Source organism: Cydia splendana, chromosome 25 (genome assembly GCF_910591565.1).
Source record: "Cydia splendana chromosome 25, ilCydSple1.2, whole genome shotgun sequence".
In the NCBI taxonomy this organism is placed as follows: Eukaryota; Metazoa; Arthropoda; class Insecta; order Lepidoptera; family Tortricidae; genus Cydia; species Cydia splendana.
The window spans coordinates 243,935-263,330 of NC_085984.1; the positions used below are offsets into that span (position 1 = coordinate 243,935).

The 19,396-nt window shown below is 49.8% G+C and overlaps 1 protein-coding gene across 1 annotated transcript in view; it reads right to left on the reverse strand.

Annotated features, from left to right (window-relative positions):
• The window catches only part of LOC134802978 (vacuolar protein sorting-associated protein 53 homolog), a 42,179-nt gene that overhangs the window by 6,612 nt on the left and 16,171 nt on the right, over window positions 1–19,396 (reverse strand). The window contains exons 10-15 of the mRNA XM_063775713.1: window positions 11,380–11,518; window positions 10,854–10,995; window positions 10,225–10,333; window positions 6,296–6,421; window positions 2,990–3,141; window positions 1,774–1,907 (exon numbers count right to left, since the gene is read on the reverse strand). Of these exons, the coding sequence (XP_063631783.1) occupies window positions 1,774–1,907; window positions 2,990–3,141; window positions 6,296–6,421; window positions 10,225–10,333; window positions 10,854–10,995; window positions 11,380–11,518 (802 nt within the window). The remainder of the gene's footprint in view (window positions 1–1,773; window positions 1,908–2,989; window positions 3,142–6,295; window positions 6,422–10,224; window positions 10,334–10,853; window positions 10,996–11,379; window positions 11,519–19,396) is intronic.

Below are 19,396 nucleotides of genomic sequence, written 5' to 3' on the forward strand. Positions count from 1 at the left end.
ACAAATTAATGAAAGCTGTCCCCTGCCGAAGAATCACTAGTCTAATAATCAATATGCTATGTAATAGGGAATTTGTCGTCCATCTAGGCGATAAGCAGAGTCGTCCTAGAAAACTACACAACGGCCTACCACAAGGATCCACACTGGCACCACTACTGTTTAATCTGTACACCCATGACCTTCCAGAAACAGCGTCCAGAAAATTTGTCTACGCTGACGACATTGCTTTAACCCACCAGCACAGTACTTTCAAATCGTCGGAAACGCAACTCACCACAGATTTGCAATTGCTTAACTTGTACTTTAAAAGGTGGAGATTGGTACCAAATGAATAGCAAGACAGAGATTTCTACATTCTACCAATGAGTTTTTCGGAACTTATGTACGAAATATCATTTGATATTTACCAATCGCTTTTCGGTGAAGGAAAACATTGTGAGGAAACCGGACTAATCCCAATAAGGCCTATTAGTTTCCCCTATGAGTTGGAAGGTCAGATGGCAGTCGCTTTCGTAAAAAACTAGTGCCTAGTTAATTCTTGGGATTAGTTGTCAAGCGGACCCCAGGCAAAATGCCGGGATAACGCGAGGAAGAAGAAGAAGGTTACCTATGGAGGGCAGGTCCAACAAGGCGGTCTTGAGCATGTGCGTGTCGAGCAGCAGCTGGTCGGCGCCCGCCGTCGAGACCGACTTGGACTTGTATATGTTGGTTACCTATGGAGGGCAGGTCCAGCAAGGCGGTCTTGAGCATGTGCGTGTCGAGCAGCAGCTGGTCGGCGCCCGCCGTCGAGACCGACTTGGACTTGTATATGTTGGTTACCTATGGAGGTCAGGTCCAGCAAGGCGGTCTTGAGCATGTGCGTGTCGAGCAGCAGCTGGTCGGCGCCCGCCGTCGAGACCGACTTGGATTTGTATATGTTGGTTACCTATGGAGGGCAGGTCCAGCAAGGCGGTCTTGAGCATGTGCGTGTCGAGCAGCAGCTGGTCGGCGCCCGCCGTCGAGACCGACTTGGATTTGTATATGTTGGTTACCTATGGAGGGCAGGTCCAGCAAGGCGGTCTTGAGCATGTGCGTGTCGAGCAGCAGCTGGTCGGCGCCCGCCGTCGAGACCGACTTGGACTTGTATATGTTGGTTACCTATGGAGGGCAGGTCCAGCAAGGCGGTCTTGAGCATGTGCGTGTCGAGCAGCAGCTGCTCGACGCCCGCCGTCGAGACCGACTTGGACTTGTATATGTTGGTTACCTATGGAGGGCAGGTCCAGCAAGGCGGTCTTGAGCATGTGCGTGTCGAGCAGCAGCTGGTCGGCGCCCGCCGTCGAGACCGACTTGGACTTGTATATGTTGGTTACCTATGGAGGGCAGGTCCAGCAAGGCGGTCTTGAGCATGTGCGTGTCGAGCAGCAGCTGGTCGGCGCCCGCCGTCGAGACCGACTTGGACTTGTATATGTTGGTTACCTATGGAGGGCAGGTCCAGCAAGGCGGTCTTGAGCATGTGCGTGTCGAGCAGCAGCTGGTCGGCGCCCGCCGTCGAGACCGACTTGGACTTGTATATGTTGGTTACCTATGGAGGGCAAGTCCAGCAAGGCGGTCTTGAGCATGTGCGTGTCGAGCAGCAGCTGCTCGGCGCCCGCCGTCGAGACCGACTTGGACTTGTATATGTTGGTTACCTATGGAGGGCAGGTCCAGCAAGGCGGTCTTGAGCATGTGCGTGTCGAGCAGCAGCTGGTCGGCGCCCGCCGTCGAGACCGACTTGGACTTGTATATGTTGGTTACCTATGGAGGGCAAGTCCAGCAAGGCGGTCTTGAGCATGTGCGTGTCGAGCAGCAGCTGCTCGGCGCCCGCCGTCGAGATCGGCTTGCACTTGTATATGTTCTGGATGAACTTCGGGATAAACGAGTTCGCGAATCTACACATAAAAACATACAAAATAGGTAGTCTCTATGACATATTGTGATCTCTATGACCTTATGACATATTGATTTTCGTCACTTTGGCATTTGTCACATGTCGCAATCGGAACTGAGTGGGCCCTTGTTTCACAACGGTGACAATAGGGTATTATACTGTATTTAAAATAAATTATTTTACACCATGCATGAAATAAAGCACCAGATAATTATTAGAAAAACACAGATAGGAGTTATTTTTAAACACAAGTTCTATTTAATAAATCGGATAGATATATAAAAAGTAGGTGAGTTGACCGTGACGTCACGATGTAGTGTTTTATATAAATTCCATATTAGCAAATCGTTTTAACAGTTCTAAAAAAGTAACTGATTTGACTAGTAGGAAAATACCCTATTGTCATCTGACTGTCACAATTCGCCGTACAACGCTAGTCCAACAAGTAAATTTTGACGGCCGGTACCGTAGTTACTTATCTACTCAGAAATAGACAAGAAATTAGGACGCTCTGACAGGTTATTCGTATAAAAATACAAGCCAATTTCGTCTTTATGGTAAGCGACAAAGTGGTACCTTTTTAACGTCACATATGTAGATACCAGTGCCTCAAGACGAAAGTCTTTAATCAATGTGTGTTACCAGTGATGACTTACGGGTCCGAAACGTGGTCTTTCACTATCGGCCTCATCTCAAAACTCAAAGTCGCTCAACGAGCTATGGAGAGGGCTACGCTCGGAGTTTCTCTGCGTGATCGAATCAGAAATGAGGAGATCCGTAGACGAACTAAAGTCACCGACATAGCCCACCGGATTAGCAAGCTGAAGTGGCAATGGGCGGGCCACATTGCACGCAGAGAAGATGGCCGGTGGGGTCGAAAAGTGCTCGAGTGGAGACCACGGACTAGCAAGCCCAGCGTAGGACGTCCACCCACAAGATGGACAGACGACCTTGTTAAGGTCGCCGGAGGACGCTGGATGCGGGTCGCTGCCAACCGGTGCGAATGGAGGTCCAAGGGGGAGACCTATGTTCAGCAGTGGACGTCTTATGGCTGAGATGATGATGATGATGATATGTAGATACCTTATACAGAACTGCGTGAAGTACTTTCTTGAAGAGGCCAGGTTGTCCCTGAGCGTGGGCACGGTGTTCTTGAAGTGCATGATGACCTGCGTCACGTACGTGCTCTGGTCGCCCACCGTCTGCACGTGCATCCAAGGGGCGCGCGCCATGGCCTGCCAAATACATTCATATCAATACATATTATGGAATCATAATAATGGTTGATTCTTTTTTTCATTTCACAACTATTGTAAAAAGCTTCTGATGTGAGAATCGGAGCTTTTATCCAACCGTCAAATTTGCTATACCGGATCGATGTGACCCTGCATAAAGTCGAAGTGATCCTTTGCTGAGTTTATATCGGTTCTATTTGTCCCTGTAGCGTGTCAGTATGACCCTGAATCGGGTCAATGTGACCCAATACTGGGTCGAAGTGACCCTGTATGAGGTCAAAGCAGGTTACCGGCAGGTCGGGTTCGCAGGCAGCTCCCAGCTCGCCAACCACTGCAGCGATGCAGTCGCCGATCAGTACATTGTCCAGAGTCAGGTCAATACGGTTAAAGTAACAAGGTATTGGTATCAGGTCGATATTACGCCGTACCGGGTCGATGTGACCCCGTGCCGGGTCGAACAGGCCCTGTAGGTACAGGGCCAGTTCGACCTGCTCGAGTCGGTTACCTGCAGAGCGGGTTCACAGGCGGCTTCCAGCTCGGCCACCCGCGCGGCGATGCAGTTCCCGATGAGGGCGTGTTACAGCTCCTGCTCCGGAGTCAGGTCGATGTGACCCCGTGCCGGGTCTAACTGACCCAGTACCGGGTCGAACTGGCCCTGTACCTACCTGCTCGAGTCGGTTACCTGCAGAGCGGGTTCACAGGCGGCTTCCAGCTCGGCCACCAGCGCGGCGATGCAGTCCCCGATGAGGGCGTGTTACAGCTCCTGCTCCGGAGTCAGGTCGATGTGACCCCGTGCCGGGTCTAACTGACCCAGTAACGGGTCGAACTGGCCCTGTACCTACCTGCTCGAGTCGGTTACCTGTAGAGCGGGTTCACAGGCGGCTACCAGCGCGGCGATGCAGTCCCCGATGAGGGCGTGTTACAGCTCCTGCTCCGGAGTCAGGTCGATGTGACCCCGTGACGGGTCTAACTGACCCAGTTCCGAGTCGAACTGGCCCTGTACCTACCTGCTCGAGTCGGTTACCTGCAGAGCGGGTCCACAGGCGGCTTCCAGCTCGGCCACCAGCGCGGCGATGTAGTCCCCGATGAGGGCGTGGAACAGCTCCTGCTCCGGAGTCAGGTCGATGTGACCCCGTGCCGGGTCGAACTGGCCCTGTACCTACCTGCTCGAGTCGGTTACCTGCAGAGCGGGTTCACAGGCGGCTTCCAGCTCGGCCACCAGCGCGGCGATGCAGTCCCCGATGAGGGCGTGTTACAGCTCCTGCTCCGGAGTCAGGTCGATGTGACCCCGTGCCGGGTCGAACTGGCCCTGTACCTACCTGCTCGAGTCGGTTACCTGCAGAGCGGGTTCACAGGCGGCTTCCAGCTCGGCCACCAGCGCGGCGATGCAGTCCCCGATGAGGGCGTGGAACAGCTCCTGCTCCGGAGTCAGGTCGATGTGACCCCGTGCCGGGTCGAACTGGCCCTGTACCTACCTGCTCGAGTCGGTTACCTGCAGAGCGGGTTCACAGGCGGCTTCCAGCTCGGCCACCCGCGCGGCGATGCAGTTCCCGATGAGGGCGTGTTACAGCTCCTGCTCCGGAGTCAGGTCGATGTGACCCCGTGCCGGGTCTAACTGACCCAGTACCGGGTCGAACTGGCCCTGTACCTACCTGCTCGAGTCGGTTACCTGCAGAGCGGGTTCACAGGCGGCTTCCAGCTCGGCCACCAGCGCGGCGATGCAGTCCCCGATGAGGGCGTGTTACAGCTCCTGCTCCGGAGTCAGGTCGATGTGACCCCGTGCCGGGTCTAACTGACCCAGTACCGGGTCGAACTGGCCCTGTACCTACCTGCTCGAGTCGGTTACCTGTAGAGCGGGTTCACAGGCGGCTACCAGCGCGGCGATGCAGTCCCCGATGAGGGCGTGTTACAGCTCCTGCTCCGGAGTCAGGTCGATGTGACCCCGTGACGGGTCTAACTGACCCAGTACCGAGTCGAACTGGCCCTGTACCTACCTGCTCGAGTCGGTTACCTGCAGAGCGGGTCCACAGGCGGCTTCCAGCTCGGCCACCAGCGCGGCGATGTAGTCCCCGATGAGGGCGTGGAACAGCTCCTGCTCCGGAGTCAGGTCGATGTGACCCCGTGCCGGGTCGAACTGGCCCTGTACCTACCTGCTCGAGTCGGTTACCTGCAGAGCGGGTTCACAGGCGGCTTCCAGCTCGGCCACCAGCGCGGCGATGCAGTCCCCGATGAGGGCGTGTTACAGCTCCTGCTCCGGAGTCAGGTCGATGTGACCCCGTGCCGGGTCGAACTGGCCCTGTACCTACCTGCTCGAGTCGGTTACCTGCAGAGCGGGTTCACAGGCGGCTTCCAGCTCGGCCACCCGCGCGGCGATGCAGTTCCCGATGAGGGCGTGTTACAGCTCCTGCTCCGGAGTCAGGTCGATGTGACCCCGTGCCGGGTCTAACTGACCCAGTACCGGGTCGAACTGGCCCTGTACCTACCTGCTCGAGTCGGTTACCTGCAGAGCGGGTTCACAGGCGGCTTCCAGCTCGGCCACCAGCGCGGCGATGCAGTCCCCGATGAGGGCGTGTTACAGCTCCTGCTCCGGAGTCAGGTCGATGTGACCCCGTGCCGGGTCTAACTGACCCAGTACCGGGTCGAACTGGCCCTGTACCTACCTGCTCGAGTCGGTTACCTGTAGAGCGGGTTCACAGGCGGCTACCAGCGCGGCGATGCAGTCCCCGATGAGGGCGTGTTACAGCTCCTGCTCCGGAGTCAGGTCGATGTGACCCCGTGACGGGTCTAACTGACCCAGTACCGAGTCGAACTGGCCCTGTACCTACCTGCTCGAGTCGGTTACCTGCAGAGCGGGTCCACAGGCGGCTTCCAGCTCGGCCACCAGCGCGGCGATGTAGTCCCCGATGAGGGCGTGGAACAGCTCCTGCTCCGGAGTCAGGTCGATGTGACCCCGTGCCGGGTCGAACTGGCCCTGTACCTACCTGCTCGAGTCGGTTACCTGCAGAGCGGGTTCACAGGCGGCTTCCAGCTCGGCCACCAGCGCGGCGATGCAGTCCCCGATGAGGGCGTGTTACAGCTCCTGCTCCGGAGTCAGGTCGATGTGACCCCGTGCCGGGTCGAACTGGCCCTGTACCTACCTGCTCGAGTCGGTTACCTGCAGAGCGGGTTCACAGGCGGCTTCCAGCTCGGCCACCAGCGCGGCGATGCAGTCCCCGATGAGGGCGTGGAACAGCTCCTGCTCCGGAGTCAGGTCGATGCGCTCGGCGAGGCGGGGGACCACCTGACATACAATAAGTGACACTTACAACACTGGATATACAATATATTATAGTTTTAGGGTCATAGCGTCACTCTAGCATCTTTTGAGTGTTGGCATCTGGTCAGCGCTATGGAAAATGGCGGTATTAGTAAGTAACCTTCTCCTTCAGCTTCTGCTGCAGGTGGACGGTGGTCTCGAGGCAGTACTCCGCCGCGGTGACCACGGACGTCACGCGAGATATCTCCGCCGCACTGTACCGCTGGACAGCTAACAGTGTCGGTGTTAACTGTGAGTGTAGGTACCTTCTCCTTTAGCTTCTGCTGCAGGTGGACGGTGGTCTCGAGGCAGTACTCCGCGGTGGTGACCACGGACGTCACGCGAGATATCTCCGCCGCACTGTACCGCTGGACAGCTAACAGTGTCGGTGTTAACTGTGAGTGTAGGTACCTTCTCCTTCAGCTTCTGCTGCAGGTGGACGGTGGTCTCGAGGCAGTACTCCGCCGTGGTGATCACGGACGTCACGCGAGATATCTCCGCCGCACTGTACCGCTGGACAGCTAACAGTGTCGGTGTTAACTATGAGTGTAGGTAATACCTTCTCCTTGAGCTTCTGCTGCAGGTGGACGGTGGTCTCGAGACAGTACTCCGCCGCGGTGATCACGGACGTCACGCGAGATATCTCCGCCGCACTGTACCGCTGGACAGCTAACAGTGTCGGTGTTAACTATGAGTGTAGGTAATACCTTCTCCTTGAGCTTCTGCTGCAGGTGGACGGTGGTCTCGAGGCAGTACTCCGCCGTGGTGATCACGGACGTCACGCGAGATATCTCCGCCGCACTGTACCGCTGGACAGCTAACAGTGTCGGTGTTAACTGTGAGTGTAGGTACCTTCTCCTTCAGCTTCTGCTGCAGGTGGACGGTGGTCTCGAGGCAGTACTCCGCCGTGGTGATCACGGACGTCACGCGAGATATCTCCGCCGCACTGTACCGCTGGACAGCTAACAGTGTCGGTGTTAACTATGAGTGTAGGTAATACCTTCTCCTTGAGCTTCTGCTGCAGGTGGACGGTGGTCTCGAGACAGTACTCCGCCGCGGTGATCACGGACGTCACGCGAGATATCTCCGCCGCACTGTACCGCTGGACAGCTAACAGTGTCGGTGTTAACTATGAGTGTAGGTAATACCTTCTCCTTGAGCTTCTGCTGCAGGTGGACGGTGGTCTCGAGGCAGTACTCCGCCGTGGTGATCACGGACGTCACGCGAGATATCTCCGCCGCACTGTACCGCTGGACAGCTAACAGTGTCGGTGTTAACTGTGAGTGTAGGTACCTTCTCCTTCAGCTTCTGCTGCAGGTGGACGGTGGTCTCGAGGCAGTACTCCGCCGTGGTGATCACGGACGTCACGCGAGATATCTCCGCCGCACTGTACCGCTGGACAGCTAACAGTGTCGGTGTTAACTATGAGTGTAGGTAATACCTTCTCCTTCAGCTTCTGCTGCAGGTGGACGGTGGTCTCGAGGCAGTACTCCGCCGTGGTGATCACGGACGTCACGCGAGATATCTCCGCCGCACTGTACCGCTGGACAGCTAACAGTGTCGGTGTTAACTATGAGTGTAGGTAATACCTTCTCCTTGAGCTTCTGCTGCAGGTGGACGGTGGTCTCGAGACAGTACTCCGCCGCGGTGATCACGGACGTCACGCGAGATATCTCCGCCGCACTGTACCGCTGGACAGCTAACAGTGTCGGTGTTAACTATGAGTGTAGGTAATACCTTCTCCTTGAGCTTCTGCTGCAGGTGGACGGTGGTCTCGAGGCAGTACTCCGCCGTGGTGATCACGGACGTCACGCGAGATATCTCCGCCGCACTGTACCGCTGGACAGCTAACAGTGTCGGTGTTAACTGTGAGTGTAGGTACCTTCTCCTTCAGCTTCTGCTGCAGGTGGACGGTGGTCTCGAGGCAGTACTCCGCCGTGGTGATCACGGACGTCACGCGAGATATCTCCGCCGCACTGTACCGCTGGACAGCTAACAGTGTCGGTGTTAACTGTGAGTGTAGGTACCTTCTCCTTCAGCTTCTGCTGCAGGTGGACGGTGGTCTCGAGGCAGTACTCCGCCGTGGTGATCACGGACGTCACGCGAGATATCTCCGCCGCACTGTACCGCTGGACAGCTAACAGTGTCGGTGTTAACTGTGAGTGTAGGTACCTTCTCCTTCAGCTTCTGCTGCAGGTGGACGGTGGTCTCGAGGCAGTACTCCGCCGTGGTGATCACGGACGTCACGCGAGATATCTCCGCCGCACTGTACCGCTGGACAGCTAACAGTGTCGGTGTTAACTATGAGTGTAGGTAATACCTTCTCCTTGAGCTTCTGCTGCAGGTGGACGGTGGTCTCGAGACAGTACTCCGCCGCGGTGATCACGGACGTCACGCGAGATATCTCCGCCGCACTGTACCGCTGGACAGCTAACAGTGTCGGTGTTAACTATGAGTGTAGGTAATACCTTCTCCTTGAGCTTCTGCTGCAGGTGGACGGTGGTCTCGAGGCAGTACTCCGCCGTGGTGATCACGGACGTCACGCGAGATATCTCCGCCGCACTGTACCGCTGGACAGCTAACAGTGTCGGTGTTAACTGTGAGTGTAGGTACCTTCTCCTTCAGCTTCTGCTGCAGGTGGACGGTGGTCTCGAGGCAGTACTCCGCCGTGGTGATCACGGACGTCACGCGAGATATCTCCGCCGCACTGTACCGCTGGACAGCTAACAGTGTCGGTGTTAACTATGAGTGTAGGTAATACCTTCTCCTTCAGCTTCTGCTGCAGGTGGACGGTGGTCTCGAGGCAGTACTCCGCCGTGGTGATCACGGACGTCACGCGAGATATCTCCGCCGCACTGTACCGCTGGACAGCTAACAGTGTCGGTGTTAACTATGAGTGTAGGTAATACCTTCTCCTTGAGCTTCTGCTGCAGGTGGACGGTGGTCTCGAGACAGTACTCCGCCGCGGTGATCACGGACGTCACGCGAGATATCTCCGCCGCACTGTACCGCTGGACAGCTAACAGTGTCGGTGTTAACTATGAGTGTAGGTAATACCTTCTCCTTGAGCTTCTGCTGCAGGTGGACGGTGGTCTCGAGGCAGTACTCCGCCGTGGTGATCACGGACGTCACGCGAGATATCTCCGCCGCACTGTACCGCTGGACAGCTAACAGTGTCGGTGTTAACTGTGAGTGTAGGTACCTTCTCCTTCAGCTTCTGCTGCAGGTGGACGGTGGTCTCGAGGCAGTACTCCGCCGTGGTGATCACGGACGTCACGCGAGATATCTCCGCCGCACTGTACCGCTGGACAGCTAACAGTGTCGGTGTTAACTATGAGTGTAGGTAATACCTTCTCCTTGAGCTTCTGCTGCAGGTGGACGGTGGTCTCGAGACAGTACTCCGCCGCGGTGATCACGGACGTCACGCGAGATATCTCCGCCGCACTGTACCGCTGGACAGCTAACAGTGTCGGTGTTAACTATGAGTGTAGGTAATACCTTCTCCTTGAGCTTCTGCTGCAGGTGGACGGTGGTCTCGAGGCAGTACTCCGCCGTGGTGATCACGGACGTCACGCGAGATATCTCCGCCGCACTGTACCGCTGGACAGCTAACAGTGTCGGTGTTAACTGTGAGTGTAGGTACCTTCTCCTTGAGCTTCTGCTGCAGGTGGACGGTGGTCTCGAGGCAGTACTCCGCCGTGGTGATCACGGACGTCACGCGAGATATCTCCGCCGCACTGTACCGCTGGACAGCTAACAGTGTCGGTGTTAACTGTGAGTGTAGGTACCTTCTCCTTGAGCTTCTGCTGCAGGTGGACGGTGGTCTCGAGGCAGTACTCCGCCGTGGTGATCACGGACGTCACGCGAGATATCTCCGCCGCACTGTACCGCTGCGTGCTACAACCATTACACTAAATAAGTATCTATATCTCGTCAGTGTGGTATAGTCAGCAGCAGAAGTTACTAAGCAGACGAGGGGTCCAAAATTACTTTGACACGCTCTTATTCTATTAACAATAAAGTCGTTTCAAGATCATTTTGAACACCTCGCCCGCTTAGCAACTTCAGCTGCTGACTGTAATCATTAATGCCACTATCTTCATGCCACTTCGACCAGTGTAGCAGTTTTGAAGAGTAGTTAAACGTCAGCATGAAGCTAAATCAATTCAATAATCATGTACCGAGATAAACTATATTACTTATATTTCTTTAACAAGGGAGAAAAGTAGTTGATTAACCGTTTACAGAACGAAAAAGAGATTAAAGAGATAGGTTCAAAAGATGGAATTACCTCTATGAGTAGAGAGAGGGTTTTCAAAGGACGGACAAAGTTAGTTGCTGAATTATAGCACAAAGGTTATAAATATAAAGTTCAGATTATATACTGTGGATAGGATGGTAGTATTAGAGTACTGACGTGGCCGGCTGGTTGGTAGCCAACGTCTGTAAGTTGGCAACGAGCGTGAGCGCGGTAGTGGCGGCGGCGGCGCGCGGCAGCGCAGCGCGCAGCACGGCGCCGGCGTACGAGCGGAGGTACTTCTGGAACACGCCCGCCAGCTCTGTGGGCACAATCAGGGACACTCTTAACTGTCCATCGGTGGATCTTATGCCTTTTGGAATAAGGTTTACAAACTGTCACAAACAAATATCACTTTTGCTAATAATATATAAACATGGCGTTCGTTAGCTCGTCGGGTGGACGACATTCGGAAGACCGAGGACCACATCGGGGTGGGACCAGCTCAGGACCGGGATAAGGGGCGTACGCGAGGAGAGGCCTATGCTCAGCGGTGGGCGATTAAAGGCTGACATGATGAATTGTACTAAGTCAAACCACCGTATTATCTATGTAGGAATAAATCATCTCCAAAAATTTCGATTATTTATGCCTACCCTACGAAGGAGCTATGTCCACAGGGGAGATACAAATCTGAAATACGTACCCAGCATGGGTTCCCCGGTGGTGAGGTGCGCGCACTGCACGAGGCACTTCTTGTAGAAGAGAAACAGGTCGGCGCACGACGCCAGCACGGCGCCCGCCTCCCCCGCCCGCCCCGCCGGCGCCGCCGGCGCCCGAGCGTCCTGCGGACACAGTACTCATTGTAATAAGTGCCACTTGCACCATCCCACTAACCTGGGGTTAGCCGGTTAAACCGTTAACCCAGTGTCAAATTGTACTGGTAACCATGGTATCTCTAGGTTTAACCGGTTAACCCCGGGTTAGTGGGATGGTGCAAGTGGGCCTAATTCAGCAGCAAATAAAGTGACTTCAGTAGCTTAATCAAGCAAACGAAAGCGTCGGAGCCGCAGGGTTTATTGAAGCCCTCGCTAGACGGTCGCCGACGAGCGTCGCGGACCGCGTGGCCTCGATCTGAACGGACCGTGTAGACAGTTGTTTCCGGCAAAATTTCGTGGGACCGCCGGACGTCCTTGGCATGCGAGCGCGCGCCAGCGACCGCGGTCGGAGCGGCCGATCCGGGACCGTGTAGCGCCCGTCGCCGACCGCACTAGGCCCTGCTTGGAGGACGCGCCGTGTGCGCTCGTGTGGAGAGCCATGGGTACTCAACAGCATCTATATTAATAAACGCGAGCCGCTTTGACGGAAAAACCAAAAGAAATTATGCTCAATCGAAAGAGCTTGAAAAAATATCACTTTTGAATCGAGAACATATATCCGCAAAATTCGTATTGTCGCGTATTTTGCATTTAAAAGTGAAAAAAATTCGACAAACAATACTAAAGGCTCAATTTGTTGGTTTGACAGCTATGCGTTGCGTTTAGAAACTGCAAACATGCTTACAAGTTAGGTTGGTCGTTTTTTTTTTTTAATAAAAAGCAAGACGAATATTACTGTTTATTTGATGACTTTCCGGTATGTATAATGGTTATTATTTGCATTAAGTTTCGTTTCATATGGATATGTATACCGGTATAATTATTACATAAATTTGTTTTTAAGCCAGAACGTGCGATAGTCTGTTACGGCTTTTAAGACGATAGCAACACTGCCTAGACGTCAACGACGGCTGTTATTCGAAAATACTTTATCCGGTACTCCAGACGTGATAAAAACCTGTTAAATAGTGTATTGTGTGTGTTAACAATAAAAAATAGTCACCGAACATAGTGCAAAGTGCAAACGCCATCGTAACGTAACGAGATTTGAACTTCAAAGCGTTCCATGGGTGTATTGTGTTTAGTATAAACATCGGTCTCTCAGTTGTATTTTAATATTTCAGAATGATTCCAAATATTCTTACATGTCAAGGCACTACTAGCTACCTGGAAATGCAAGTGAAAGCAACCTTGAAGCAGCTGTGATAAACTAATAAGTGAGCGAGATGAAAATGACGTTGTTCAAAGAAACTTTGAGTTAAGTGCCAGCTGACTGTAACTCACTCTAATTAAGTACATTGCCAGTGTGAAACAGTGCAAAAAGCTACAGTGTATTGTGGACATATTTAATAACTGTGCTTTAGACTATGAATCAAATTTGAGGTGTATCGGTGAATTGGAAAGTCAACTGCATAAAGCTAATAAGTTATAAGATTAAATATAATAAGATTATATAGATAGTATATATGTCGCAGTCAAAAGTGTGAACTGGTCAAAAGAACTTTTAACCGACAAAAACAGGCAAAACTGCTTTTGACTGAGCAGTGAGCATGTTGGTCAAAAGTAGTTTTACCTGAAAATCATTGGTTAATAGTAATTGTGTTGTGACTGTTACTATCAGTCAAAAGTACTCGCAGAGATAGGTAGGTTAGGGTTATTTTTTTGCTACGCCCAAAAAACGAAACTGTTCCCAGAGATAGGTAGGTTAGGGTTATTTTTTTTTTGCTACGCCCTAAAAACGAAACTGCTGCCAGAAATAGGTATGATTTTCAGGTAAAACTACTTTTGACCAACATGCTCAGTCAAAAGCAGTTTTGCCTGTTTTTGTAGGTTAAAAGTTCTTTGGCCAGTTCACACTTTTGACTGCAACAGGTTGGGCTGGACATATGGCAAGGGAAGGTAAAGATAAGTGGGATAGAGAGGAAGCGGAATGGTATCCTCTAGATGGAAAAAGGAGAGAAGGGAGACCAATAATGAGGTGGTCGGATGACATAAAGAAGCATGCGGGACCTAATTGGATAGGGACGGCAAGGGATAGAGAGCTGTGGAGAGAGCTGGGGGAGGCCTATGCCAAGAAGGCAGACTGAAATAATTATTAAAAAGCAATGACATAAAAATTGTTTAATAAAGTTACTAAGGAAAAAATATTGAAACTAATTGATATAAATGAAATGTGAATTTATTTAAATGTAATATGTGCTGAAATTTAATTTTTTGGTCAATAAAGGCTATTTTATTCTATTCTATTCTAATTTGACAGGTGACAACAAAAAAAAATATTAATTCCTGCTAAAATTTCAGAGTCATAGTGAAGCGTAGTACATAGTACCAAAACAAGGTTGATTTTTAGGGTTCTGTAGCCAAAGGGTAAAAACGGGACCCCTATTACGAGGACTCCAATATGTTATTAGATCAAAACAAATTATTTTCAGAAAATATTTAATTTAGGCTTAGGGATGGCGAGGCTCCATAAGCCTTCAGTAAGTAGTGCATAAGTATACTTGGAAAAATTCGACCTATGCCGCCGTGGGTGGCCCGGTGGCAGAATGGCACAGGCACCTGCTGCAATAGCAGAGGACGCTGCTTTGATTCCAGCCTAGGGCACTGGAGGCCTTGGTCACTTTTTAGGGTTGCATACCCATAGGGTAAAAACGGGATCCTATTAAATATTAAGACTCTGCAGTCCGTCTGTCTGTCACCAGGCTGTATCTCAAGATCTCATGAACCGTGATAACTAGATTAACTAGACAGTTTCAATTTTCACAAATGATGTATTTCTGTTGCCGCTATAACAACAAATACTAAAAACAAATTAAAGAAATATTTAAGCGGGGCCAATGCAATGCTAGGCTGGATATGACTGATGAAATGAGTAAATTTTTATTAATATGTTTTAATATGACATGTTGGTGGCAAACAAGCATACAAGGCTGTTAATGCCGATGGTAAGTGGGAGTTTAGACTAGACCTCGCTTCTCCAAGGGACTCACATTGCTGACCGAGTAAATTTTTATTAATATGTTTTAATATGACATGTTGGTGGCAAACAAGCATACAAGGCTGTTAATGCCGATGGTAAGTGGGAGTTTAGACTAGACCTCTGCTTCTCCAAGGGACTCACATTGCTGACCGAGTAAATTTTTATTAATATGTTTTAACATGGCATGTTGGTGGCAAACAAGCATACAACTCATACAAGGCTGTTAATGCCGATGGTAAGTGGGAGTTTAGACTAGACCTCTGATTCTCCAAGGGACTCACATTGTTGACCGAGTAAATTTTTATTAATATGTTTTAATATGACATGTTGGTGGCAAACAAGAATACAAGGCTGTTAATGCCGATGGTAAGTGGGAGTTTAGATTAGACCTCTGCTTCTCCAAGGGACTCACATTGTTGACCGAGTAAATTTTTCTTAATATGTTTTAATATGACATGTTGGTGGCAAACAAGAATACAAGGCTGTTAATGCCGATGGTAAGTGGGGGTTTAGACTAGACCTCTGCTTCTCCAAGGGACTCACATTGCTGACCGGTTACAAATCTATTACACTCATACTAGGGTTCCGTACCTGAAGGGTAACTAAAAAACGGGAACCTATTAGCGATTCCGACTCGCACTTGGCCGGTTTTTCTTAGTAGGTATATGACATTTATTTCAGTTTTACTTCATTGTCCGTCTGTCTGTCTGTCTGTCTGTCTGTCTGTCTGTCACCAGGCTGTATCTCATGAACCGTGATAGGCCTAGGCAGTTGAAATTTTCACAGATGATTGTAGTGAATAGAAAATAATATTTGAGCATTGTAGTGAATAGAAATGATGTTTAAACGTTGTAGTGAATAAAAATGTGATTTGAAGCTAGATAGAATATAAGACAGGAAAGGTGATGCTTTTGACTGACTTCGCTAATTAATGGAAATAATGTCACGGGTAGGATCTGCCGTAGAACATTGAACTTCTGGAGTACAAGGGTCCTCTTGTTATCTTAACCTGGTTAATGGGGACTTGGTAGGATACCGAAAAGACAAAACCAGATATATGGCATGCGTTTTTAATAATACATATTGGATGGATTACAAGGCACTCCGCCTCAGAGCGGGCGCTGTCCGGAATACAATTTGTATGTACAAGCCGCCAGCGGCTGTGGGCCGACACTATGGCGAGTCGTATTCTACGATCGCGAGACGGGCGGAACGCGGGGTTTTGGCCAAAACCTAAGATAAAAGTCTAGTGCACTCACGGGTACCGAACGTAGCTATCATCCGCAGGCCTACTGGTATTTAACGCAGCAGGCGGATCACTATCGGTGGGCGGCAGGCGTTCCTCAAGCTCCGGCTTTGGCAAGCCAGGGCGAGAACAACCCGCGGCGCTCGGAGTTCCACAAGAAGGACCCGCGCGATGACGCCTTGGGGTCGCCGGACCGCGGCAAGGCTGTCCGACACACGGCTCGCGGGTCAAGGCCGTGCCCTACGGCTTGGTGGCGGTGCCAACATGGCACGCCGTACCGCTCGACACGCAGTCCACAGTGCGGTGAGAGACAGCGTCAACACGACGCTCAGCAGAGTTGGGAGCGCGCAACGACGCTCAGAGAAGCACGACTATCGGCCATGCTTGCCCTCGCCGGTGACGTGGAACGCACTCGGAGGGACCACGCCCTTTTCGCGCACAACACACACACACGGCGATACACGCACTTTACATCTAAATCTTCCGCCGGCCGGGCTGGGCGGCGGAAGGAGGCGAAAATGGTTTATTCCAATACTTAATTAGGAACTATCTCAATGCTAGTGAAATCCAATTCCCACTGACACCTCTGTCATCCAACCTCAACTACCCCCAGCGCTCCGTTTCGATCCATATCAACGCATCAAACGTCAAACCAACTTAACTCTTTTCTAAATCATGTGATTCTCGAAAATATATTGGTGCTCATTAATACTTGTAATATTTTAAGTGGTCAATAATAATTATGGACAATTACATCTTCTATTGCTGTTTTCTACATTGTTTCATTCAGAATATCTTCCTTCCGATGCAGTAACTAAACACGTACCTTTTTTTGACAGTTCATCTGTCAAGAATCCCGATCCCTAGACACCTTCAAAATCGCGATTTGTGTTTCATAAAAATTCCGAAAATGATTCCAAAATACGGATTAAATTAGGATGTGACCTACTTGGGCAGCTAGGGTGGATCACGAGGATCATTTTGATATGCGTGAAGCCAGGTTTGGTTCAGCAACTTCAGTACAACCTGGGTGACAAGTTCTGTTCAAGTGGCATGCTCTTCAGACTTGTTCCTTCGAAACCAGTCAGCCAGGAGGCAGGATATGTTAATCAACCTGCAGCTAAGAAGGTACGTTATCGTTTTACATAAGTGTCACACTGCGGTGTATGTTATTTTGTTGGAAATGCGACAGTCATGTTGTACAGGTTATCTTGTATGGGAAAGTATGTATCTATCATAGGCAAATATGTAGCATCGCTACAATATCCCCCCTCTCGGCAAAGAGGTTAAGCACCGCTTAACCGAGGCAGCCGGGGTAACCGGAGAAAAAAAAATCTTTTCTCAAAAAAAAAATCATGGAGTCCATTAGGGCGTTAACTATGCATGCAGATATATACATGCCTTTAATATTTATTATTGTTTGACACTAAGCCTAGTTTGTATTTATTTAGTATTCTAATTATTATTTATATTTAATTTACCTATGTAAGTTTAATTTTACTTCTCTAAAACTACAATTTATACTTTTACCTTTTAACACTATGTTGTGGTTAGACCCTAACTATCATGTGTTACATGTTAGAAATCACAGTGTGTGGCCACCCCACTGTGGTTTCTGCTACTTAACTAAAAAATTATACCCTAGATTTCCTTTGAACTGGTTTTAAGTTGTGTAATCTAGTCGCTACAGCTAATAATAAGCTAACTCCCCTTTTAAGGTTAATTAATACATTTTAATGTTAACAAAAAAATATTAGTTATCTTTAGCTAAGCTAATTTATTCTAATTGTTTAGTATATTACATGTGTTTCTATACCTAATGTAATGCTACCTATCGTTATACTAATAGTTATGTTTTACTGTAGCATGCTCTACTATGACTATATGCCTACAACTACAAAACTGCTAGTGCCTTAATGTAATGTGGTAACTAGTTGGTAGTTTTTATTAATTAATTATACTAATGATAGTGGAGGCTCACTTGTAGCTCGCACTTAAGTCTAATTCCAATATGCAGCCAGCGGGCTTGCATTAAGTGAAAAAGAAAAAAACTTGGTTTTCTTTTCCATGTCTTAGTCAGTGAATTATATCCAATATAATTACATCACCCTGTGGCCTTAGGGTGTGTAGTCACAAAAAAATTTGATTTCTCAGGAATCGCTTAAAAAAATCTTGACCAACTGAGTCAAGGAAGTATGCATACTCAAAAAAAATGGGTTGTTACCTAAGTTCACCCGAATAATAAAAATAAGTTGCTAGCTTGAAAATACACCTTGTAAAATATAATGTTGAGCATAATGTCGCTTAACCAATGCTTTGCAATTAAATGGTAACTGATTTTTTCCAGATTACCTTAACTACAAAGCGGTTTGCTCTAGCAGTCGGAAATTCGGAGGTTGTGTGACGAATCAGGAATACTGCTCCATGTGGAATGCAGCATGCCGTTCAACAACATGTCCCTACCTTTAGCGATTACAAATGGTGCATGTTTCAGTAGAACTTTTAAAAAAATGCTATGCAAAGATAGCTGAAATTGAGGTAGGTTCTAAGACCAATTTCCTCAAATTTCAAAAAAGTTAAACAAAATAATATGAACATTTAAGTTCTATAAAATAGTTATATTTAGAACCGAATAAGTCAAAATCAAGAAAATTTAGAGCGTCTCGTCTATGCTACTAAACTAAGTCTCCGGAATGTAAGTTTGAGTTGGTTTGACAAATGAAAATTAATAAATATTTTAATACTTTTGAAATGGGTGGGCCGGGCGGGCGGGTGTCCAACACGGCACCCCGTGGTCGCGTATTAAACAATGAGGCATTAGGCACGGGTAGGGGTGGGTAGTTAAGGTATCCCCCCCCTCCTACTTCATAAAATTCCTCTCCTTCCCCGTCCGGCATGTCGGTAGAAAAAATGGTTTGCTTGTGTCAGGGGTTCAGGTCCCTGTTCGGGCGCCATTGTAGTGAATAGAAAATAATATTTGAGCATTGTAGTGAATAGAAATGATGTTTAAACGTTGTAGTGAATAAAAATGTGATTTGAAGCTAGATAGAATATAAGACAGGAAAGGTGATGCTTTTGACTGACTTCGCTAATTAATGGAAATAATGTCACGGGTAGGATCTGCCGTAGAACATTGAACTTCTGGAGTACAAGGGTCCTCTTGTTATCTTAACCTGGTTAATGGGGACTTGGTAGGATACCGAAAAGACAAAACCAGATATATGGCATGCGTTTTTAATAATACATATTGGATGGATTACAAGGCACTCCGCCTCAGAGCGGGCGCTGTCCGGAATACAATTTGTATGTACAAGCCGCCAGCGGCTGTGGGCCGACACTATGGCGAGTCCTATTCTACGATCGCGAGACGGGCGGAACGCGGGGTTTTGGCCAAAACCTAAGATAAAAGTCTAGTGCACTCACGGGTACCGAACGTAGCTATCATCCGCAGGCCTACTGGTATTTAACGCAGCAGGCGGATCACTATCGGTGGGCGGCAGGCGTTCCTCAAGCTCCGGCTTTGGCAAGCCAGGGCGAGAACAACCCGCGGCGCTCGGAGTTCCACAAGAAGGACCCGCGCGATGACGCCTTGGGGTCGCCGGACCGCGGCAAGGCTGTC